This window comes from Dendrobium catenatum, unplaced genomic scaffold (assembly GCF_001605985.2).
Source record: "Dendrobium catenatum unplaced genomic scaffold, ASM160598v2 fragScaff_scaffold_313, whole genome shotgun sequence".
In the NCBI taxonomy this organism is placed as follows: domain Eukaryota; kingdom Viridiplantae; phylum Streptophyta; class Magnoliopsida; order Asparagales; family Orchidaceae; genus Dendrobium; species Dendrobium catenatum.
In genome coordinates, this window is record NW_021318775.1 from 888,801 (window position 1) to 915,162 (window position 26,362).

Genomic DNA, 26,362 nt, shown 5'->3' on the forward strand with positions numbered 1-26,362 from the left:
AATTGTAAATTACCTACTTTGCAAGGAGCGAATAAATACCACAATGTTGTACGACGCTGTCAACCACTTGCCTTCACCTTAATCCATACCTAAAAGACAGTTACAATTTAACTAAGTATACATCGTGATTATATCCAATAAATAATTAATTTCTAGTTTTGGAATTATTTAATTCTAAAATTTAGAAATCCCTAAATCTTAAAATTTGCTCAAATCTCTATTCTTAAATTATTCCTAAACAATATTTAATAATTACCTAATTAATTTTCAGATTAAATAAATTAGGAAAATTACAAAAATGAGTTTTCTACTAAAATCAAAATTCTTGTTTTAAAATTATTCCTAAAGACCTTAGGAACAACTTTTTTAAAAATACTTAGTATGAATTAGATTTTTATCAAAAAGCCCTAAAATTTTATTCTCTAAAAATTCCTCCAATTTCTTCATTTTTACCATTAAAATGCTCTTCTAATCATTATTTAACAATTCCTTAAAGAGATTTTGGAAGAAAATGTAAATTTGGAAAAACCCTAAAAACTTCGATATCAAATATCTTGATATTTAGAAAGATTCGTCTTAAATTAATCATACATGAATATTCCTCGTCGTTCTCTTCGATTTGGACTAAATTTCTCGCCGGAAGATCGTCACCAGAGCCACCCTTGCCGAGCCTAGGTCTTCCACCTGTCCGCCTCTCCTCTTGGTTTCGGCCGATTTGCGTGAGGAGAAAATGAGGGAGGAGGGTTCAGGTAGTCTATTTAGAGAAATTGGTTTGCATAATTACCCATATGCCCTCACTTAAGTGGATTTGGCTTAAGGGATAAGTAAGGGTACAATAGGTATTTTAAGACTTCAAACATTTTTAATTCCATATTTATGCAAAATTAAGTATATATGTTATATACCAAAACAATCAGAATTTTGCAAGGAATTTTTTAAAATTATTTCCATTGAATTCCGACAACCTTGAATTTTTCACTTAAAGCTCGTCGCGGCGCTTTGAAAAGCGTGCGACGACTTACTAATGTTGTTTTCGGGTTTTACATTTCATGCATTTGGAAGGTGTTGGACACCAATCCAACAACACAACGCATGTCGGCATCCTCTTTTGGCTCCAAAAGCCCATCGCTAAATACCCTGTCACACTTAGGAATTATCTAAGGTTATTTTGTTTGATATGCAAATTGAATTATTAAGTGTGATTTGTAAACTAAGCAACTGATAAAATCCTAAAAGATTATAACTATCATGAGCCTCTAAATCTTCTAATTATGACAAAATTGATTTAGAAATCTTTCTAAAGCTTTAGAAACCAACTTTCCCTCTCCAAATGAGTCCAAAACACTCTTAAAAGAGAGCTCTCTTCCAAGTATTTATATTCCTCATGCATGACATTTAGAGCCTCCTCAAGGTTTCAAATGCCTTAATGCATGAATCTTAGCATCCCTCAAAGAACTATCACCAATCTTCCTCATGCATGATATTTTGGATTTCCCTAAAATCTTAAATACAACATGCCACAAGCTCTTGAACTTAGAATCACAATCTAAGGTCTTCTATCTTATTCATTAGAACACAAAATCAATGAATGACCTCTTAGAAATAGGATCCAAATCCTAGTCTCCTCCATTTACTTAGTCTAAATTAAATGAATGAACATCTCTCTTTGAACAGTAAAAGTTCAAAGAGATTGATTGTGACTTATAACACAAATCTAAATGTCACCCCAAACAAGGCAAATAATTATGCATCATGGAATACAAAGTTTAATAATTGCTTCTTGATTTGTAGCCTCAAAGCTACAAGTCTTTCCTAACTTCTATGGGCTCCAAAAGCCTTATAGAAGAATTTCAACCTTAGCCTAAAAGCTATAAGCCTCATCTCATCTACTCCAACCTCAAAGTTTTAGGAGATTTTTCTCTCTTTAATTTCAAAGCTAAAGCCAATTTCCATTCCCTTCAGCCTTAAAGTTGTAGGGAATTTCTCTTTCAACCTTTAGCTTCAAAGCTTCAAATATTTCATCACCTTCATCCATTTAATCCCTGGTTAAGTGGATGACGTCTCTACTAAGACTCAAGATCTAAGTTATCTTTTCACTTAACCAAAACAAGTGATCTCTTTTCTTATGACATTTAAAAAATAACTCTTAGATGTCCATTAAGAGCCTCTTTCTATTGAAACTCACCTTATCGTATTAGATAAATTTAACAAAATCCTAAACCAAACTCTTAGGAATATCTACATTATCCTATAAAGTGGACATTTCTCTCTTATCCAAACACTAAGAGAACAACAAATTCCTAAAAGTCACTTAGGTTACTTTTGATACAATGATTAGTCATTCCACCCCAAAAGGTGAAAATCCTAATAATTGAATCTTAGGATTCCCTAAGTAGTAGGCTCGCCTCAAAACAAGCAGGTTGTTGCTTTATGAGTTCTTCATAACTCTTCTAAATATAAATATAAAACAAATAAAAATCAAATAAAAGCTTTTAGCCACAAACAACATAAAATAAAAACACTAAACTAAAATTGAACATTCTCTATTCTCCAATGAAACAAGAAACTGCCTACAGCATACAACCGACATATACTTAGGTGCATAGCCCCTAGACATGTTAGGATAACAAATTTTCTTTTTCTGCGCATGTTGATGATGTTGTGGTGTGATACTTATTAGATTATTTGCAATGCGGGCACTTGCCATTGAGTGGATAGGATAGAGATATAATTATTTTTTCTGTATGTGGTTATGTACAAAAGGGGGTATAAGTCATGATTATTTAATAGTGCTTGAGCACTGCTTAAAACTCCCAAGGAGGCATCACTAATATGATAGAAATAAGGCTTGATATTTCAAATGTTAATCAATTCTGGCATGTTTATTTCTTCCATATAACCCGCTTTCTAATCCTTTTTCTATTTTACAAATTTGAGTCTTTAACATTTTTAAATGTATTTGATAGATTTAGGAAGTATCTTTGGACTTGTGGGACACAATTACATGAGAGATGAATTAGAAGGAGAAACCTATTTTTAGCTGAAGCCCTAAATTTATCTGAAAGCAAAAGCTTGAATACCACATAGGTCGAGTTTGTAATTTTTCTGGGTTTGTATAATAGCAGACAACTCAACTGTTAATAATAATTGTAATAATAAAACATTATGCTTTACTTTCTTTTTAGTTGATTTATATACACAAGCATGTTTTAATTGTTTACTGACGGCGCATAAGAAATGCATACTTTTTTTTAAGTTTCTTTAATTGTTTTTGCTTGAGAGTAGATTGAATTTTGTTATAAGGTAGACTCTTAGGAAAAAACTAATTTTTTTACCAATTAATGCCAAAGTAATCTAAAATCAATCATAGATTCATAGGATAACAAATTCTTTAAATTAAATAAAAAAAAATTGCATGTTCATTATAATGAGCTCAGTTTTCAAAATTAAAACGATCATGCATGACTAATATGTTATATATAAAAGCCCTCACTTGAGGACCAAATAAAAAAATATGCATTCAGTGAGTCAGCATATACATACCCACATGGTAGGAAAACTTGGAATAAAAATCAAATTGTAAGTCTTATCTTCTAAATCAAAGTAAACTTCCCTACTCTTCATACGTATTGAGACCAACCTACGTGATTTTAAAATCAGTTAAATGGGTTTAACTCATAGCCCTTTCCAGGCAGGGTTGTAAATCCAGATATCAGGATGACTTATGTCTCATATGAGATATAGGTTTGTTAAGTCTGCTGCAATCTATTAGAAATATGTTTAAGAAACTACCCTCAATAGTCCTCATCTTAACTTTAAGATTTGAAGAAGTTGTTGACTCCAACACATTTATAAGTTCTCACCTTTCAAGCATTTTCTTCAATATATGTTGTTGAAATATAAGTCCCAACATTCTAAATCAAATTGATCAACTTAAAAAAAAAATCTAATTTTAAAATGTAAAACCCAATATATGATAGTTTAAATACCTCTAAGTTTCCTCATGATCAAATGCTTTTGTATTTTCTTTTTTAACTCTCATTCCTAAAATCTGATTTAAAGTTAATCACATCTCCCTTGAAATTTTCAAAGACCAAATAATGAACAAAAATTTCTCAATTTTTTAAAGATAAAATGTTAGCCAAAATTTTAATGACTCTAAAGAAACCACTAGTTTAATAAAAAATGTTTTCAAGTAACACGTGCTTGAGATGTAATTAACAATAAAGGCAAGTCCCCCACGAGGTATCTATACACTAAAATAAAATAAATTCTATTTAATCAAATATTAAATAGGAAAAAATCTCTGTTAAAAGCACATGTTGTGAGTTTTGTTATTGAGTCCATAGTGAAATAATATTTTTATCATTCAGGATAATATATAATTTATCTGATATGCTCCATCACAAAATATCTCAATCCATTGAGGATGACAAAAATTCTCTAATAGTGCGTCAAATAAGTATACAACAACAACAACAACAACATCAAGCCTTTATCCCACTACGTGGGGTCGGCTACATGAATCCTTTTTCTCCATTGTGTCCTATTAAAAGTCAAATTCTCGTTTAAATCTAATAAAGAAAGGTCATTCCTAATATTTTCTAACCAAGTCTTTTTAGGTCTACCCCTACCTTTCTTAACATAAGTCAAATCTAATACCTCTACTCTCCTAACCGGGTCATCGCAAGGCCGCCGTTTTATGTGACCAAACCATCTAAGGCGACTTTCTCTAATCTTATCTTCTACTGGAGCTACTCCAACCTTGTGTTAGACCAGTCTATTGGATCGATCCAACCGGTCCTACGGGATCGGCCTGTGCACAAATTGCCGGAAGACTTCCGCCTCCCTGTACGAGCCGCGCGAGCCGCAAGTCCATAGGAGCCAATTTGTAAAGATTCTTTAGGGAGTTAGGAATAAAATTTGAATGTAGGGACTGTTTAGAGATTTTCTTTTTGATTGTATGCATTAAATAGTTTGTTTTCCTAGGGTTAGGGAATCTGGAATTTGACTGAAATTTGATATCCCTTGGGTTTTCTTTGGGCTCTAGCGGTGTCTAGAGATTGGGAGAGATCGATCCTCCACTCGAATTGAGGATCAATTATATCTTGTTATTTTCCTCCGTTAATATGATTATCACAATAAAATTTCATATTTCTTGATTTTTCCTATAAAGTTTGGAAGAGTTTTCTCACAGTTTTTCTGAAAATGATAGGATTTACTTGAAATTTCAAATGTTTCCTATCACCTTCACAATCATTTGATAAGGGTGAAAAATTTAGAAATAACATCAGCTCATAAAGAACAAATATCTTAACGTGTCTCACTATGATTCATTCTCAAGCAACCTATTTCTAGTAAGGATGTGGCACATGTCTTCTAACCTCTAATTTTGCGCCAAATAACATCAAAGAAAAATAGTATGACTAGAGTCCTCTAAATAGGTGGTTTTACCACAAATTGAAAACATTAAATTACATTCAATGCCAAAGCCCTTAAGTTTTGCAATAGCTATAAACTCTTAAATAATGAATCATAGGGTGTACTTGATGGAGAACAGAGCCATATATTAGCTAAAGTTGACTTGAAATTATCCGCTAAAAAAAATCATCTAATGTTTATAAGATACCCTTAGATGAAGAAACACAGGGTTGCAGAAATAATTGAGTTAAGTGTGGTAGAAATAAAAATATTGAAATGGATGTGTGGAAAATCTAAGAAGAATGGTGCGAAAAACTGCAATATGTATAGTATCCATTGAAGAAAGGTTATATAAAATAGATGAAGGTAGTTTGAAAATTTGCACAAAGAAAAAAAGGTGCAACAATAACGCAACAAGATAAATTAAGGTAAAAATCATAAAGGAAAGTAGACCAATGCTAACGTAGACAAATGTTCAGAAAAAATTGCATAACTATGGTAAACATTATATGTAGCCCTTAATAGGAATAACTAGCAAAAAAATAAAACGAATTTATAGCAGACATCAAAATAATTAGGACAAGGCTAACAATGGCGTTGATGTTACCAGTCATAGAAACCAAAACTGAATGATAAGCATCAGTAATCAAAGAGAACATAAAAAGCAAATAGTAAATCAAATTGGCGCTATCCTGCACTCCAAATAAATTAACAAGAATAGAGTTGCATTTCTTTTTGATGGAAATAAGTATGATTCTAGAGAGAAGATATAAAGATTTTATCACCAACATTTAATTCAGCATCCTTTTGTACGAAAAAAATCCAAATAGACATACTCTTTTAGCATTTAACTTTCTGTTGCATATTACAAAATTTGAGTTTACCTTCACCGCTATATGATCCAATATAGCTCTTATAATCCAGGGTAGTGATCTTAGACCAATAAGTTGGACAACTGCAAACATATGAGGAATTCCAAAGAACTCAGAGTACATCGCAGCCAGATTGTGATATGCCGCATTCAAATCCTACATAAGAATACAAATGTTGCATCAAGTATAAACCAAGTAAACTGGACAAAAGGTTAAATTAAATTAATTTTAATATACTAGCTAGGAAAGTGAGACAAACTGAAGATGATCCGGTCATGAGATGAATTTCCAATGGTTGACTGAGAAAATTTATAAGGATATGAAAAAAAAAAGTAGAAGTATTGCAATTTGTGTAATGAAAAAATATTATATTCAAATGAATAAAAGCAAGTTGCATGTCATAGCATTAACGTTGAACCTATTAAAAATATCAATAAAAAGATCTTAAATTATAATCAGCTAAAGGAAATGGACAAAAAAAAAACATGCAAAGGAAATGAAGACAAGGTAAAAATATAATTAGGAAATTATAGTAAGCTTTATAAAAAAAGAGAGACCAAAGAAAAGTCAACATACATCCAAAGCTACATAGTTCTATATTATATGCATGTTAACAAACATATAAATTTAAATTTATGCCAATGGAATCTCTAGTACTTCAAAATTGACGTCAAGCATGCATTTTGTAATGGAGAAAATGATGCCCATTTACTCTTTATGAAAGACTAAACTAGTCCCCAACTATATTAAACAACAATTTTAGACTCTCAATTCATTAAAAAGAAACCAAAATAATTACGTCACTTAGACTATTTTGTTTCTTTTTAAAGACTTGAGGGATCAAAATGATCTTTTAATATAGTTGGGGACCATTTTGGTCCTTCATAAAAAGTCAATGGACTAATTTGATCATTTTTCCTTTTATAAAGTAGATAATCAGTCTGTAATGAATATGAAGTAATAGTAATAGAGTTAAAGGGTTAAATCTCAAAATTGTCACTCATTAATTTATATGTGACCAATTTAGTCCAAGAATATCACATCTCTCCAATTTAGTCACTCAACTATATAAAAGTTATCAAAAATGATCCGGCATCAACTAAAATGAGATCAATTTTGTATCATGATTTCTATATGAGGGGTATTATTGGATGAATTTTCTAAAGTCCGAATACTAAATTGAAGAAATATCATACTCTGGGACTAAATTAGCCAATTGTGGACAAACGAGAAACTATTTTGATGATTTTATGATGTGAGAAATATATACATCAAGATAACAAAGAATAATAAATTTATTATGATGCAAATACAAGAAACAACTAAACTTAAACATTGTTAACTTAATGTTTGTTTCCATAATCAAGAAATATTTAGCCATATCGCAAAATATATGAAGCATTCATCAAAGAACCCTAGAAACTATAGTAGCCTTTAGCTTAGTCGGGCAACTTGAGAAATAAGCAACCATGTGAATTAGCTTATCAATTCCCTAAACACTCCTATAGCAGAGCAGTATACTAAATTATGTTCAGTGGCCTTTGAAGAGCTAGAAAGATCCTAAGTCAAATCAAAGGAAACACAAATGGAAACATATGAGCATTAAACTAGTGGATACTCGTGTTCTAGGGTTAAAGATCATGGTTCTTATGGACTATTTGTCCAACAAAGTAAGTCAAGGTCGAATCCAAAATGAGGCAAATTCCGGCATTAACATGATCAACCATTAATAAGTAATCGTAATAATATCAAAATCAGCTTTTCTACAAACGTTAATTTCTCATTATATGGTGGTTAGAGCCCATTCATAATCATTTAATTAACAAAACAAACAAGCATGAATAATTTTATAAATACTTGATTGAAAAATGAACAAATCTGAACAATTCGAAGCTTGATTTATTAATGATTATGATCAACTATTCACTCAAAAAAAGCAACCACCACAGATTCATGATTAAATTTTCCTTTTTTCTAAGGTATATTAGGTTTAGTTTAATCAGATTTCTCAAGATATTTCTAATGGCGCAAGCCCCAAAAATTAATCATTACTCCTGCTCATACGAAAGCACTCTCATTTAAGAATGGTTACATAGGCATGATTATTGGCTTAGGTGAAAATTTTGGATTTTGATTAATGCAGAGATGGTTTTGGAAGTGAAGATAGACTAATTAAAATCTCGTTGTTCATTGATTGCAAGATGTGCCAGTGTCATACATCATAATATTTAAGGAATCTAATTAATAACAATGGGTTGTCTCCTCTCAGGTATATCTAATATACAAGGGTAAGATATATAAATCTCATTTTTTTTCCTTTTTTTATTAGCAAGCTTGTTTTTATAAGAAAAAGTCCAAATAAAAGTTGTATTCAGACTTACATAGATGTGGCCGCCAAGGTTTAGCCTTGATGGTTTACTTTTTTTGGCACTAGGAGGGTTCATAAATACGAATGATGGGGAAGCCTTAGGAAGATTGGAATGGAGTGGTGTTCAACTTACATGCATTAAGAAGCTGACGTGCATAGGTGTTAGAATTATAGACGAATGCTGACAAGTAGGTCTTAGGCTTTTAAGGCTTTAATTGGTGTGCATTCTAGGACTCAAAAACACTTGGAAGTAGATAACGAGAGTGTTAAGAATAATTATGGAGATTTTCATCAAATTTCAAAGAGTTTTGATGTTCAAATAGGGATTGGAATCAACTTGGAAAGATTCAGCCTAGACTTGGGCGACAGATTTAGAAAGGGATGGTGAGAAGATGATTTAGGATGTTAAGAAAATGAACTGAGGATAGTTCTAATACAAAAGAAAATTTTTAAATAAGCCAAGATGAATTAGAGAGGAGGAAAGGGAGGGTAGAACAAGCTCTCAAGCTTTTCCAAGGAAAAACCCTCAGTTTTTGTAGAGATTCTACTCAGCTTTTCAACAACCTATTCCATCCCAAAACAACTCTATTTTATAGGCAAAAGAAGGAAGATAAACAGTCATAGCACCTCCAACCAAATCCAATAAGAATTGGGGAAATGAAAGGCCAAAAGACACCAACAACCAGCAGGAATTCCAGCACATAAAACAGGGAAGCAACCCACGGAAAACCCCACCAGCAGCCATGGGAAACCAGCCATCAAGGAACTCGAAGAGCCAGCACAGGAGACAAGGCAGCAGTTCACGGGAAAAGCAGCCAGGAGGGGAAAACCGAGAGGGAGGACCACAGGAACAGCAACAGCCAACAGAAACCGAAGAGACAAAGGGAAGGGAAGAGACACATGTCCCCTCCAACATAAAGAGCTTGTAATAATAACATACCATTTTGAATTAATGAGCTAAGAAGTGCATTTATTCCCCAATCATTGAGCTAAACTTCAGCTCAAACATTTATGAGCTAACACCAAATGGAATCCACATTTATGAGGTCATCACCAAGCAGCCAAGGTCCACCCGAAAATAGCAAACAACTCCAAATTGATAACAGCAAGCAGCCCAAGGACAAAATGGACCCAAGAGCAAGCAAATCCAAGGATTGCCATGCCTAATAAGCACCTTCCTACCATGATCATTGGAAGCCCAACCATCATAGAATAGCTTAAAAAACATAAAACACAACTAACTTTGTTCAAAATACATTAAAACAAAAATAAACTAACAACATGAATGCATCAATTCTCCCTTGGTGGAAAAATCTCATCTCCTGATGAGAAAGCTTCAACAACTCTTTTATAAAGCTCCGGATGGCATTTTTCAAGCTCTTTTGCATCCATCCAAGTACAGTCTGTAAAAGGACGATTTTTTCATTTAGCAAAGAACCTCATGTGCTCACCATGTCGAGTTATTGTAGTTTTGACATCCATAACATCTTCGACCTGTTCATCATATCTCAAAATAGAAGTGGTGTAAAACCCGCAAAATGACATTTTAGATCTCGCACGCTTTCAAAGCGCAGCGATGAGTTTTAAGTGAAAAATTCAAGGTTGTCGAATTTCGACAGGAATAATTTTAAAAAATAGAGCGCAAAATTCTGATCATTTTGATTAGGGATGTCAATTCGGGTCAGCGGGTCGGGTTCGGGTAGAACCCGAAACTGACCCGGCACTGTTCGGGTCAACCCGACTCGACCCGTTTTTAAAAACGGGTCAGGTTTCCTGACCCGAACTCGACCCGATTCGGGTCCGGGTCAACCCGACCCGACACGAATGACCCGAATTTGATCTAAAATTGCTAATTTTCAGGTCAAAATCGGGTCAAAATTCAATTTTCAGGTCAAAATCGAGTCATAATCGGGTCAAAAAATGGGTCGACCTCGGGTTTTCGGGTCAAATATGAGTTTTCGTGTCACTTTCGGGTCAATTTCGGGTTGCTGGGTCAACCCGAACCCGACCCGATTTTTAAAACGGGTTGATTTGTTCAACCCGAACCCGACCCGATTCGGGTTCGGGTTGACCCGAACCTGGATTTTTCCGGGTCGGGTTCGGGTCGTGTTTCGGGTCGTGTCAAAAATTGACATCCTTAATTTTGATATATATAACCTATATTAAATTATGAGTATTTTGGGAATTATTAAATTCGGAAGATTAGAAATGCCAACTTTACCCCTAAGCATTAAAAAGGTCGAATTTGCTTAAGTGAGGGCAAATTAGGTCTTTTGGCCAATCCCATTTCTCCCTATTAGGCAAACCGAAACCTCCCCACTCTCCCCCATTCGGTCATTTCGCCCAAACCGAGCGGACAAACGAGAGGGAGCGGACGGACCGAGACAGGCTTCTTCGGGCGGCTCTGGCGGCGGATTCCGGCGGCCAAACTTGGGGAAAATCGTAGGGGAGACTAAGATAAGGCTAAGATAATAACCGTGTGGAGGGAAAGAATTTGATCGGACAACGAAAGAGGTACAAGGATTGAGGTAGGTGGAATGGACTTTCTTATAAATTTAGACAACTCTTCTTTCATTCCAATTACATAGAAATGACAAATTCTTTTATGCTCATTATGAAACTCTAATGGCTCATGTTCCCTTGAAAGTTCATGGACATTTGAAGTAAATGCAAAGGTTCTCTTTATGCAAATGTACAATTCATGAATGGATCTCATGCTCATTTCTCTACTCTTACTAGACATTTCTTTCTTCTTTATATGCAAAAGTACACATAAACATAGCAAGCATGCGTATCTCTAAGGAAACCTACACTTGGTTAGTTTATGAATGGTTTACATAAAGCATCTCTCATGATTATATAAATAATACGTGTATGTGCATGTTAACACAGGAGTATCACATGGTAAAGGAGGCTCTTATGAGCCATAGTAAAGGATGATTCCTATGAACCAATGGTAAAGGAAATGGCCAAATTTTATGTACCTGATCAATACAAGTGATACTCCTGAGACGGGTGTTATATTTACATATTAAACTATTATGAACATTTCATATTCATGTTATATGCATTTGAGACTATCATGTGAGGCAAAATGTTAAAGGAAAAATGGAAATGTTATGAAAGGAATAAGAACTTGAAGGTTGAGGAAAAGGTATGCATCTCTTTGAGCAAAAGTTGATATTTGTTAATAATTCTTTTGTTAAAATACTAAAGCATGTTATAGTTTCCTTTTATTGGTTCTAAATTCATTTGAATTCCATTCTCACCTATTAAGTTTTATGACTCACCCTCGTTGTGGGAACACTTTTTAGGAGGATCTAAGAAAGGATAGATGGCAGACCAACCACCGCGCACTTACCGTCGTAGGGAGACGACGGGCGGCAAGATCTTTTGAGTTTTGTTATTTTGATGATAGATGGTTGTTTGTAGATTTTGAGAGAGTTAAATTTATTTTGGATTCCCTCTTATGGAAGAACTCTCTATGTATATGTTTCTTTTGAAGATGAATGAAAAAATGAAAACTTATTTGGATTTACTTTAGTGGCTCTTTCATTATATAGTTGGAGATGTTTGGTTTATGTTAAATGATTTGATGTTATGCTATGAAAATTTATTTTCATCCTATCCGATCTCTGTTCCCGCCTCGCCCTTGCGAGCTAATCGGGCCGGGTCGTGACATGTGGAGAGTGGTAAAGTTTCAATTTCCACATGATCTTCATAATTTCCTTCATATAAAGAAAAGTCAGAAACATTAAACACAGGAGAAGTGCCAACAGTAGAAGGTAGATCCAATAGATAAGCATTTGAGCCCAATTTTTTTAGAACACGAAAAGGCCCAAATTTCTTCCTGCTTAATTACCCAAAAGTACCAACAGGAAATCGTTGGCGATGAAAGTAAGCCATAACCAAATCTCCTTCTTTGAAATGAACTTCTCTACGATGTTTGTCAGCCTCAGTTTTGTATTTAACATTAGCCATTCAGAGTTTTTCAAGAACTTGCTGTTAGACAGTTTTAATATGGTCAAAGTTTTCAGAAGTTTCAGCACTAATTTTATTTGGCAAAGACAAACAGTTTCTATCTAAAATGTGAGGTATAGGCTGACCATAAATGATTTCAAATGGAATTTTACCAGTGGAGCGATTAACAGAATTATTGTAAGCAAATTCAGCTTGGGGCAAAATCAAATCCCATTGGGATGGTTTCTCACCTGCCAGGCATCTCAATAAATTTCCCAAACTTCGATTGACAACTTTAGTTTGCCCGTCAATTTTTGGCTGATATGCACTGCTAAATTGAAGAGTAGTTCCTAATTTTGCCCAAAGTATTCTAAAAAAATGACTCAAAAATCTAGTATCTCTATCAAAAATAAAAGTGCAATGAACACCATGAAAACGAATAATTTCTTTAAAGAACAAATCAACAATATATGAAGCATCATAAGTTTTCTTGCAATGAACAAAATGTGTCATTTTGCTAAGGCGATCTACCACCACAAAAATAGAATCAAACTTTCTAAAAGTAACAGGCAACCCCAAAACAAAATCCATAGAGATATCCTCCTAAGGTTTATTTGGAATTGGAAGAGGAGTATACAAACCATTATTTTGAGAAGTTCCTTTAAAAGTGATGCGGACATCCAACCGTCCATGCCAATCCGAGGAGCTGAAGATCGACGACCGAGATCACTTTGTTTTATTTTCGTTTATTAAGTGTATTTTAAGTTAGTTTTGAAATTTTCCTTTTTTACCCTCTTGTCTTATGTAAGCCCAAGAGGCAAATGTGTCTTTTAATTTCTTTTGAGGCCTATATATAGAAGCCCCTTCTCTTGTATTAGAATGATGGATTATTAATAAAAAAATTTTGTGTTTTGCACTTGGGTTCTTTGGGAAGAATGTTAGTGAAATCCCTATGGGAGGGAGTCGGGGTTTCCACCAACCTTAATTAAATAATCCAAATCATCTCCCCAATCTCCTCCATCATCTTTAAACCGCCGGCCCTTTAATAAATCCCTTAGATTTATTTCCTAATCCTCTATTCCCACTTGGCAAGAATTTAAAACCCATCCTCATGACCTGGCCGAAATTCCCCTTGATACATTCACCTCATTAAATCTTTCCAAATCCATTGTTCTAAATTGGAGATCACGTCAGGCCTTCATCCACCCTGCTAGCAGAAACTTGCCAATTCTCTTATATCAATTTCCTTCCACAAATCTCTCCCCAAACTCCACGTTGAGTTTACTGCCTTCTAAGGCTGCAGCCAGAGAATTCTAGCAACTATTAAGTGTCTTTCCAGTGATGTGAAGCTCCAATGCTACTGTTTTACAAGACCAACCTGCTGTCCATCTATTCCCACTAGTCTGTTTACATTTCCTCCATTAAATCCTCCCAAACTCCATCCAACGTGAAGTCTTCTACCTCCTAATCCTGGAATTCTGCTTGCTGTCACTTATTACAGCCAGAATATCTTGCTGTCCAGCACTTTGGAAGACCACGAATTGCTGTTCCAAATTTTCTATATGATGTCCAAAGGTTCGAGAACGAAATGAGTTGTTATCCAGATGCCAAGGAGCCACCACTCGATGTCTACTTCCTCTCAAGCCCTCAAACCACCACAAAAACCTTGGTATCTCCTTTCTTTGGGTGGCTGCCATCAATTCCGTTCTACATCAAAAAGCCTGATAAATTTTGCATTGTTTTACCAGCTTAGCAATTTGTTTTCTCATATGAGGCCAGAAATATTTTTCCTCTACCAAAGTAATAGTTTTTCCTTGCCCAAAATGTCCACTCATTCCCCCACTATGAAGTTCATGCACAAGTTCTTCTCTTACAGAATTTTTTGTTACGCAAAGTCTATATCCCTTAAACAAAAACTCTTGATGAATAACAAACTGAGCAGAAGGATCAGTTCCAGAAGCAAGACAAGAATCCCAAATGTTTTTAAAACCAGGGTCATTTGCATAAGTATCTTTCAAAAAATCAAAAGAAATAATAGTCGGGTAAACAATTACCATTAAATGAGATCTCCGACTTAAAGCATCAGGAACCTTGTTTAAAACATCAGTTTTATGTTTAATATGAAAAGTATACTCTTGCAAAAAGAAAGCTCACTTAGCATGCCTTTTATTCAAATTTTTTTGAGAGCCCAGAAAACGAAGTGCTTCATGACCAGTATTTAAGACAAATACCCGTTTAATCAAATAACATCTCCAAAATTTCAAAGCTTGAACAATAGCATAAATCTCCAAGTCGTAGGTAGAATATTTAGATCGAGCATCATTCAGTTTTTCACTAAAGTAAACAATAGGTTTTCCTTCTTGACTAAGAACATCACCAATACCAACATGAGAAGCATCAAAATCAACTTAAAAAATGTTTTCAAAATTTGGCAAACTAAGAATGGGAGCTTGACTCATTTTTTTCTTAATGAATTCAAAAGTTTGTTTAGCTTTATGTGTCCACCTAAATATTCCCTTTTTTAAACAATCAGTAATAGGAGCAATCAGAGAACATAAGGTCTTAATAAACCTATGATAAAAAGAAGCCAAACCATGAAATACTCTCACCTCACTTATATTTTTAGGAGTGGGCCAACTTTGAATTGCCTCAATTTTTATCGGATCAACTTTTATCCCCTCAGCAAAAACAATAAAACCCAAAAATGTTAAGCTCGAAGTCATAAAGGAACATTTCTTAAGTTTTATATTTTGAATATCTTTTGTTCCCTTAGAGTTTGCAACACTTGCTTCACATGTTTAAGATGCTCAGAAGATTGAATACCATAAATCAAAATATCATCAAAATATACAACGACAAACTTGCCAATAAAAGATTTCAAAACATGGTTCATAGTTTTCGTAAAAGTACTCTGAGCATTTGAAAGCCCAAAAGACATTACTAGCCATTCATATAAACCCTCTTCTATTTTAAAAGCAATTTTCCATTCATCCCCAGGTCTTCTTCTTATTTGGTGATACCCAATTCTCAAATTAATTTTAGAAAAGATCTTTGCTCCACTTAGCATATCTAACATATCATCCAGCCTAGGAATAGAAAATCGATATTTAATGGTGATTTTATTTATTGCACTACTATCCACACACATCCTCCATGTTAAGTTGATAACACATTGCTTTGTGATAGGAACCTCACCTCCCTCTTTAAACCAAGAGATTTTATACGATTTGTCAAGTGGTTTGGACTTTAATTTCAGCTTATTAATCATCAATTGAGATACAAAATTTCTTGAGCTTCCACTATCAATCATAAGAGTGCAGATTTTCCCTTCAACTGTACAAGTTGTTTTGAAAATATTTCTTCTAAGCCACTTGTCCCCATTGTCAATTTTTGTTGTTAAGACTTGTCAGATTACCAAAAGTTCTTCTCCTTCATCTCCCTCAACATCTATTTTTTCTAATTCTATGTCATTTTCAGTTTCAGAATTATTTTCTTCCACAGTTTGAGTTCCTTGTCGCAAGTTATTGAATTCTTGAAATAGAGTTCGTGCGTGATCAGACGGTAAAAATTTTTCCCTCATTTTTTCTTTCATCCGTTCCCAGTTTTGTATCTTTTCTTTCCCACGTGTAAGTCTATAATTTTGAAAGTTTTTCCACCATGTAAGAACATGACCATTTAATTTTAAACTTGCAAATTTTACTTTTCTGTTTTCAGGAATTTCTTTCCAATCAAAAAATTGATCCATTTTCTCAAGCCATTCGAGAAACATATCAAGTTGTAGTTTACCCTCGAAGTTATGAACATCAATTTTAATTCCAAAATCCCAATTTTGTTGTCTCCTATTTCGGTTCCTAGGGATTTCTTCTTCACTTTCAGATGTTTGAACATGTTGTTGATTAACATTAAGATTAGCAAGGGTATTAGTCATTTCATTCATCTGATTTTGCAAATCCGCTAATTGTTGCATTACATTTTGTCATTCTCCCGGATTATTAGTCATTTTAGAACTCAAAAGAAAAGATTTCAAACTAAGGATATTCTAACTCGCTCTTATAGCAAACCTGATTCAAGAAAACTAGAGAGAAAAGACACGTTGGAGAACACCAGGACAAAATATAAGCCAAACTCTATTCATTATAACTTGCAAACAAACAAACAAACATTCGAAGAAACAAAAGCTAAATCAAACGAAATAAAAGAAGAACATAAACACACTATCCTCAGTATAACCTTCTAGCGGTTTCCTCACATGTAACGAGAGTAGGAAAATATAATAAAATTGTACTTAGACTTGCAAACCGAGAGTCCACCATAGCAAATGAGTCCAACGTCCTTACCAAACTCCTCCGGCAAATGTCTCCAAATTTCAACTAACATACAACTTCCAAAGCTCAAGAAGAAGGATACGTGTGGAGTGGAACTTGCGTAGAGAAGAAGAGATTAGAAACCAAGACGAATTAGAGAGGAGGAAAGGGGGAGTGGAACAAGCTCTCAAGCTTTTCAAAAAAGAAACCCTCAGGTTTTTGTAGAGATTCTACTCATCTTTTCAACAACTTATTCCATCCCAAAACAACTCTATTTTATAGGAAAAGAAGGAAGATAAACAACCATAGCACCTCCAACCAAATCCAATAAGAATTGGGGAATTGAAAGGCCAAAAGGCACCAACAGCCAGCAGGAATTCTAGCACAGAAAACAGGGAAGCAACACACGGAAAACCCCACCAGCAGCTACGGGAAACCAGCCAGCAAGGGACCCGAAGAGCCAGCACAGGAGACAAGGCAGCAGCTCACAGGAAAAGCAGCCAGGAGGGGAAAACCGAGAGGGAGGACCACGGGAACAGCAACAGCCAATAGAAACCGAAGAGACAAAGTGAAGGGAAGAGACACATGTCCACTCCAACATAAAGAGCTTGTAATAATAGCATACATTTTTGAATTAATGAGCTAGGAAGTGCATTTATTCCCCAATCATTGAGCTAAACTTCAGCTCAAACATTTATGATCTAACACCAAGTGGAATCCACATTTATGAGCTCATCACTAAACATCCAAGGTCTACCCGAAAACAGCAAAAAACTCCAAATTGATAACAGCAAGCAGCCCAAGGACAAAATGGACCCAAGAGCAAGCAAACCCAAGGATTGTCATGCCTAAGCACCTTCCTACCATGATCATTGGAAGCCCAACCATCATAGGATAACTTAAAAAAACATAAAACACAACTAACATTGTTCAAAATACATTAAAACAAAAATAAACTAAAAACATGAATGCATCACGCATGCATGTGACTTGCTTGGGTTCTCTATTCTGCTCATGGCTCCGCCTCTGCTATAGCAATAGGCATGTTCAATTGAACCGGCCGAGTCCAGTTATTATAGTGAGGGAGCTAAAGCAGGCACTATGAGCGTGGAAGGAAGATTGAGATCTCAGGTAAAAATATTTCTCTGTTTTTTAACAGCACATAAATTGCTCCAAAACAAATGCAATGTATGGCAATAGCATAATTGATTTTAGTTCCACCCGTTTGCCTTCGTTTATATGTTTCAGTGATTTTATTGGTTCCCGCAAATGTTGCTTTTCAATTTTCAAAGACATCTGATAAGCTTCATCTAATTTAACGACATGATGTAAGTTGAGTTGATCTTGAATTGTCCATTTTAGTCCATTGAGATATCTCGTTACAGTTTTCTCTTCAGACTCACCCAAATCATTTCCGGCATGCAATTTGTAAAAATTTTCAGTGTATTCTTCTACAGTTTGATTACCTTGACGCAAATTGTTAAACTCCTGAAAAATAGTTCTTGAGTGATCATAAGGTAAAAATTTTCCTTCATTCTATCCCAGGTCTGAATTTTTTCTTTGCCTCTTCTTAATCTGTTGTTTTGTAAGTTTTTTCCACCAAGCTAATGCATGTCCCGTTAGTTTCAAACTTGCAAATTTAACTTTTCGATTATCCGGAATTTCTTTCTATTCAAAAAACATATCAATTTTTTCTATCCATTCTATGAATTGTTCAGGTTGTAATTTTCCTTCAAAATTATGAACGCCGATTTTAATTCCGTGATCCCAATTCTTTGTCGCCTATTTCGATTTCTAGGTTCTTCCTCTTCACTTCCAGAAGATATTATACTAGGATTAACGTTAACTTGATTGACATTTAGATTAGCAATGGCTTCAGCTACCGTATTAATTTGATGTTGCAAATCATTTAATTGTTGCATCACTTGTTGCCAATCCCTTGTTCATTAGCCTTTTTTGACACAAAAGAGAAAGACTCCTATAAACCAAAAAAAAAGACGAACTTGCTCTGATACCAAGTTTGATGTAGACACACAAGAAGAAATTGACGCAATGGATAGAACTTAAAACAAACTTTATTAAAATAAAAGCAGACAACTAAGACTTAACAAACACAACAAGAATTATTAGGAGAAATAAAGAAAATTAAAAAAGACGCTATCCTCAGACAACCGTCAGAGCGGGTTCCTCACATGCATCGAATTGTAGGTTAAATAAGAAAAGTGCATAAGACTAGCAAACCGATGGTCCACCACTGCAAGATTGTCCAAATGCTCCCAAATCAACCAAAACACGACACCCTAAAGTTGCTTCACTGTTGAGAAGAATGATACAGATGGAGTGGTACTTGCGGAGAGACGAAGAGGTTAGAAGCCCGAGAAGAAGGGTGGAAAGAGACCGCAGGATTTCAGGAGGGGATGAGAAAGAAGGGTGGAAAGAGCCCGCAGGATTTCCAAACAAACCCGCAGGTTTAATAGCAAATATGCTCACAAATATCAACTGCCTTCATTCTCAACATCTTCTCTTATTTATAGGCATAGTAAAGGAATGTCAAAAGCCACCTTAGTTAATGTTCACAACATCCCAAGCATCATTTTATAGAATTTCAAATGCCACTTCGGAAAACAGCCCAGCATAAATCCTGAAGGAACAGTTATGGGAATCAAAGGTATTTCACGGAACCAAGGAGCCAACATCACGGTAAGCAAGCAGGCCGAGAAATCAAAGCAACACAGCCACGGGAAAAACACCCCAGCATGGAAAAACAGAGGCCGGCTGGACTCCCAAGAGGTAAAGCACAAAAATCAGTAATTCTAATGCATCGAATTCAGCCCCCATTAAATACAAGCCACGGTTTTCCAATAGACAAGAAGAAGGGGGGAAGGGGAAGGGACAAGGCCACTCCAAAAGTAGTTCTTCTTAATGAGGTACCTTTTGAGAATAAAGAGCTACTAAACTCCAGCTTTAAGCAACTAAAAGAACAAGCTCAATACCATGTGCTCCAAAACAGCCAACCCGTGAACCATCAGCAGCCAAGGACCAATTATGCCAGCAAATCAAAGGTCTACCAAGTCCTATGCACAACCTACCATGATCATTAGATGCTTTCCCATCATTGGATAGCTACAAAGAAAATAAAATAAAATAGAAAACAAAATATACTATTGTTCAAATAAAATAAAAAGTACAAAAATTCTTGATAGCATCAATAATTTATTTGTTGCGTCCTTTCAACTAGACTGTAGATACAAATGTTGAGCATTGTTCTGGGAAAGATTTGAATCGAGTTCAAGACATGCAAGAGTTTCAACTGGAATTAAAGGTTTGTAAAACCAGCACATATTTATGCCAACACACGAAAGCATATTGAATCCACGAAGTAATTGGACAATTGGGCTTGTGAGCAAAGAGGTTTAATGGGTTTGATTCTGAGGCGCATTGAACTAGATGTTTGACTTTCAAGTTCAGTTTTTTAAACTTGTTACACTAGGATTTAAAATTCAGGCTTGGTCTTTCACAATTGGGCAACTACAACCATGACATTAAAGATAAAGTTTTAGCAGTTAATAGATCCTCACTGCTATGATTATTAGGTTTCCACAGCTCTGGCTGTACCATTAAACATTCTTGTAAGTTGTGGCAAAAATTTTGTCAGAAGGATAAGGAGGAAATGTATTTAAACTCCACCTTCTGGTAGCCATCAGATGCAAAGCAAATCCTTTTTTTTTCTCAAAGTAGAAAAAACTTTCAATTCAACCAAAACCCGAATCACAAACAGTATAAATTTATATCTGGGATTCTTCAATAAACACCTTTAAGATTTTTCCACTCTCCTCATCAAGTGAGATTATTTAAAAAAAATTATCCTCTGCAATTCTATAACATACTATGAATATAAACATCACTAAGCTTGCCAAAACTAAAACAAAAGCTTGCAATTAGCCTCCATATATCTGACATAAAACAAATGGACAAAATCTACCGCTTGAGACCTCCCTTCAATGAGGGGTCTGAGGACTGATGTATTTTGCCTTAATTTTGCATTACAAAGAGCATGTTTTCATAATTCAAACTCATTACCTCTAAAACATAATGGAGGCAGCATATCATCGTTCAAGAACCGCCCTATTGCACCCCAAAAAATTATAGATAGTAAAATGCTTTACTAGTAAAAAATAAAATGGAAGACATCCCTAATAACATTAACAATGCAAAAATAGTATACTAAGAACATCATAAAATTGGCAGTAAATTTAGATTTTAAATGAGTATGATACCTGAGAACCACAGAAAAAGTAAGACTTCCCACTAGGAACTGATGCCCTTTGGGAAGCGTGTCGATCTCCCTTTATCGAGCGAATAAAGCGTTGAGTAGTATTACAGAGGATGAAGTTTGGGAAGAAGTCATTCTGCATTTCTGTCCAAATCTAGAAAGCGAGAGAGGGAGGGAGGGTTTTAAGGAAGGATATAAACAGTGATGTCCATAGCAATGAAGCATGCAGTTTATCATGAGTGGATATAATAAGAGAAAAAAGAAAATATTTTTCATCACAAGAAAAAAATTATCAATAACTTCAGTGTTTAAACAATGTCATCCTTCAATTTTTTTCAATGTAGTGTAAGAGAATCCGAACTGAAATTAAAAATTTAATATTTCTTGTGAATGTATGTCTAGGTGTTTGTGCATGCAAAGGACAGAAGATAAAGTATTCAAGTTCATATTAAAAAACATCATGAGATGATCAATTAAACAAAAGACACTTATCTAGAATTTATGCACCAAAAAAAGAACTCTGAAATAAATTGTATCCAATGGGTTATATTACCACTTCAAGAGGTGATGCAACCTAAGTTCTTAAACCAAGTAGGAGAACATTATGAATGCAAATTAAGATACTTCCTTTCCAAATCACATAAAAAAACACCAAAATGGACACTTAGTAGAAAACTAATATGGAAAATTTGTTAGGAAGTCGCATAAGACAGAACAAATAACAAAACACATAAACTATAAACCCTCAGAACAACCATGAATGATCACCTAACAAGCAAACACAAATTAGGGAAGGTGCTCAAAGTAAAGGACAAACTAGCGATCAGCCACAGGAATTAGGTTCTAGCACAAGACCTTTCTCCTCCGGCAAATACCAATAGAACAGACCACAATACCACTTACAACTCACAATAGTTTAGAGAAGAAAGATACAAAAAGAAGACCGAGAGGAAGAAGTAATGGTTAGGGAGAAGACAGCTCGCAAGCTAAGAAGAAACCCTCAAGTTTTTAAAATGATCAATGTCCAAAAACTCCAGCACAAAGAAACTCAACCACTATAAAGAAGAGGAAAAAGTAATTATTAGCCCACATAAATGAACCACCCAACTCAGCTCATTCAATGAGGAATTAAAGCTTCCATCATATGATTCAGCAAAGGGAAAATCGAGCAGCCAGCAGCAGAAAAATAGAGCAACCACAAGGAAAACCGAGTAGCAGTAGGGAAAACCGAGCAACCAGCAGGGAAACCGAGCAACCAACAGGGAAACCGAGCAGCCACAAGAGAAAAGGAGCAAGAAAACTCAAGTGGAAGGGCATGTTCATGTGTTGTTTTCGATCATTGGGCCATATAAAATAAAATTACATAGCATCCAACACACAAAAAATAATAATAATAATATAAAATGATAAATCTTGATTGCATAAAGAGGTTACTAATTTTTTAGTAGAAAGTTGACCATGGGATTAATATCAATAATTCATAAGTTGCAAAGTTAATAGTATGTGAGACCCAAACAGGGAAATATAATCACTGGACTACCCTAGTGGAAATATAAATGATAAATTATCAAAAAAATTAGTTCAACTTTAATGTGTAATAAATGGGATGTAATGGTACCTCTATTTTATAGAACTTTTAACCCCACATCTCAACAACCTCCATTTTCCACCAAAAGTTTTCCTTCTACTTATAAAAAAAAAGGAAAACAACAAAAGACAAAAGAAAGAGAAGTGAGGACTTCTTTCTTCTCCAAAATGACATTTATCTATCCTCATCTAGTATTTAACACTACTACCTTTACTCTGTGGGACAATTCATCACACCAAATGAATTTGATGCAACCCATCACAAATAAATACAGATTTCAGGATCGGTTGATTGTTAAGATGAACAGATTTATGAAAACTTTCTAATTTCTATTTCTAGTTTCCAGGGAATTAGATCATTTTTCTAATTGTTTACGTTATTAGTCCATTTTTCATGGACATTTTAGTAGTTCTATGTTCAAGATAATTTTAGTAATTTAATATTTGGAGAATCTTAATTTGTAGCTAGACTTTGCGGAAAAGAATTTGAAGGTTTTTACTACAATAGAATTTTCAACCACCCTATCAATTTTTTTTATGATCAAGCACAAACCATTTTGCAGATGTAGCCAATGCTGCTTTCAAAAGTTCATATGCTTGAAGGATGCAACGCCTGACTCATTTTCCAAAGCCAAAACTCCCCAACCGATTTACCAAGAAACACAGTCTAAATCAAATTAAAACCTCACGACACCATTTCAGTCATGGAAAAAAAATAGTAATTTCCATGATACACTCTTATCATTGAATAATGTTTGGCGCCTTTACATAATCAGGGAAAAAGTTTACTTTTACTAGTTATTTTAAAAAAGTGAATACCATTATTTTTACGGGTCCATTTCATTTTCTCTTCCAAATGAATCCCAATGGCATTGGAAGGGCAATTTCATTTTAAACAACACATACCAAATGTAAACTTTTTCTTTTAGCAGAGTTGAATTTCAACTTCGGTGCTGCAGGGAAAAGTTGTACTTATGATTTTGTTCATGAAGTCCTGGTTAAGTTATTAAAAATTTTTTGAGATTAAAGTTTACACAATCCCAAAGGGAAAATTTAGCAAAAAATACTTCGCAAACATCCAAGAGAAAAACATCTAATTAAATTCCTATTCTTGTTTCTCTTATAACTATCTGTAACACTTAATATATAAGATATCAATCTATCGTAAATTCTACTACATTAACCTAAATTCACTCACAAAATCAATAATCATGAAAATAATTTATTGATATATAGACTGTCGAAATAAAAAATGCATAAATTTAACATGAACTAAAGGTCAAATTTGAGTTCCATAAAATAGTAAATAAGTACACGCAGAACAGAAAGTTGACCATTGTGTACCTTGCAATTTGCATACAGAAGAGAAGGATCAATCCAATTTTATCGTACTTCATTCCCATTGATAGAATAAAAAAGAATTTAAAAAAAGAATTTAAAATAACAATTAAGAATCAGACCTGAGAGGCAAGACGACTTGAATATGAAATAAGCGAGAGATTCTCTTGCATTTCATTGAGCATCAGACTGAATGAATCTAGTTCAAGATCTTTTGACAGTAAATTATGGGAGTGCTTCAGAATTTCCAGATGCTGTTGTAACTCCTGCAAATTTCAAAAAAAAAACTTAACAGCTAAAGTGAACTAAATTAAAGTATTTTTTTTTTTTTTGGTAAATTTCCTACCACAACGGCACATAAATCCAGGCCCTCAAATCGATCAAAGAGAAAATCAATGTTCTCCCGGATTAATTTATTCAACCTTTGTGTGAGCAAACTTCTTAAATCAATACTCCTTCCAAGTAACTGAAGTGCAAATAAAATTTAGCCAATTATTAGACAGGTTAAACAAGATAATACATATAATGGAAGACTGAATCTACCAAATGTTACGTAAAATTAGCAAGCCCAAATTTCATATGCTTAAAAAAGGGAATAAGGGATCAACATTCGACATAGTCATCAGCTCAGGCAAAAGTATCACTCCCCAATATTCAACTTCGAGTGTTTGGCACAGTATCACAATCAAATTCTTCTTTTTACTATTGAGCAAGGTAAGTATTATCCTAAAAATAGGCATAATGTTTAAATTTTTGGGAATTTAATTATCAATTAAAGTGATGATTTATTAAGATACTTTTTACCATATTAAAGAAAAAATAAATTTTAAATTAAACTTATTTATATAATTTTTATTATATTTAACTTGATTGCAAAGGCAATAGCGTTTAATCTAGAATCGAGCAGTAACTGAGAAAAAGTATTTAAGTTCTTTCTAAATATATATTAGAAAAAAAATTAATTATTTTAAATTGATATTAAAATTTTAATTGAGAGGAAAAGAGTAAATGGAAATTGTAATTTTACATTTTTTTTCAGAAATTATCACAAATTAAATTGGAAATTATTAAAGTAGAAATAAGAGATTAGTTAATTATAATGTATATAGATATTTTAAATGAGAATACATGTAGAAATAAGAGAGCATATTTAAATTAATATATGAGATCTTAAATTAAATAATGAATAAATTAAACTTTTGTTATGTTAAATAATAAATAAGATTAAGAAGAGCAAATAACTAATGAATTAAGGATAAAAAGAACTCTCCATAGCACTTCTCTTGGAACCTTATCATATGCTTACTCTAAATCGATAAATATCATATGTAGATCCTCCTTATTCTCTCAATATTTCTCCATCAAACCTCTCAATAAATGTATGGCTTCCATAGTAGAACTCCCCGGCATGAAACCAAATTGAAACACTAATATCACGTCGCAACCTACAATCCATAACTCGCTCCCATAGTTTTAAAGTATAACATATTAACTTAACTTCTCTATAATTCGCACAATTTAGTGCATCACCTTTATTCTTAAAAATAGGAATTAATACGCTCATTCTCCACTCATCTGGCATCTTTTTAGTCTTCAAAATAGCATTAAAAAGTTTATTAAGCCACGAAATTCATTCATCTACTAAGTATTTTCACACCTCTATTGGAATATCATCAAGACCAATAGTTTTTCCACACTTCATTTTCTTTAAAGCCTCTCTAGCTTCGGTTTCACTAATACGCCAATAAAAACATAAATCTTTATTTTTCATTTAGGGTGCTAAGGTCACTAAAGTCAACCGTATTTTCACATTCTCATTAAAAAGTTTAGCAAAATATCTCATCTACCTTTGTTGAATATCATCTTCTAAGCAAAATATCTTATCTACCTTTGTTAAATATCACTTGAACTAAATCCTTACTACTCATATCTCTTTGTTTGGCTTACTTATGCATATATCTTTTTCCTTCCTTAGTATCTAATCTATTATATAAATCATTAAAAGCTAAAATCTTTGCATCGCAGATAGCTTTCTTAGATTCCTTACGAGCCGCTTTATAGCTTTCTCAACTATCATAATTTTTACATCTAAACCAATTTTTATAACAAATTTTCTTTTTTTTATAACAATTTTTACATCTAACCCGATCTGAAACCCGATTTTGATGCCCCTAATGATCCACTTGTCTAGGATGCCATTAGTCTCTTTTCTTTAAAAGTAGCTCGATCTGATGTATTT

General features: G+C 34.0%; 1 protein-coding gene across 1 annotated transcript in view; it reads right to left on the reverse strand.

Moving 5' to 3' along the window:
- The window catches only part of LOC110092698 (protein PIR), a gene marked incomplete in the record, with an annotated part of 173,885 nt that overhangs the window by 51,330 nt on the left and 96,193 nt on the right, over nucleotides 1-26,362 (reverse strand). The window contains 4 exon segments of the mRNA XM_028693516.1: nucleotides 6,306-6,449; nucleotides 21,203-21,352; nucleotides 24,246-24,389; nucleotides 24,470-24,589. Of these exon segments, the coding sequence (XP_028549349.1) occupies nucleotides 6,306-6,449; nucleotides 21,203-21,352; nucleotides 24,246-24,389; nucleotides 24,470-24,589 (558 nt within the window).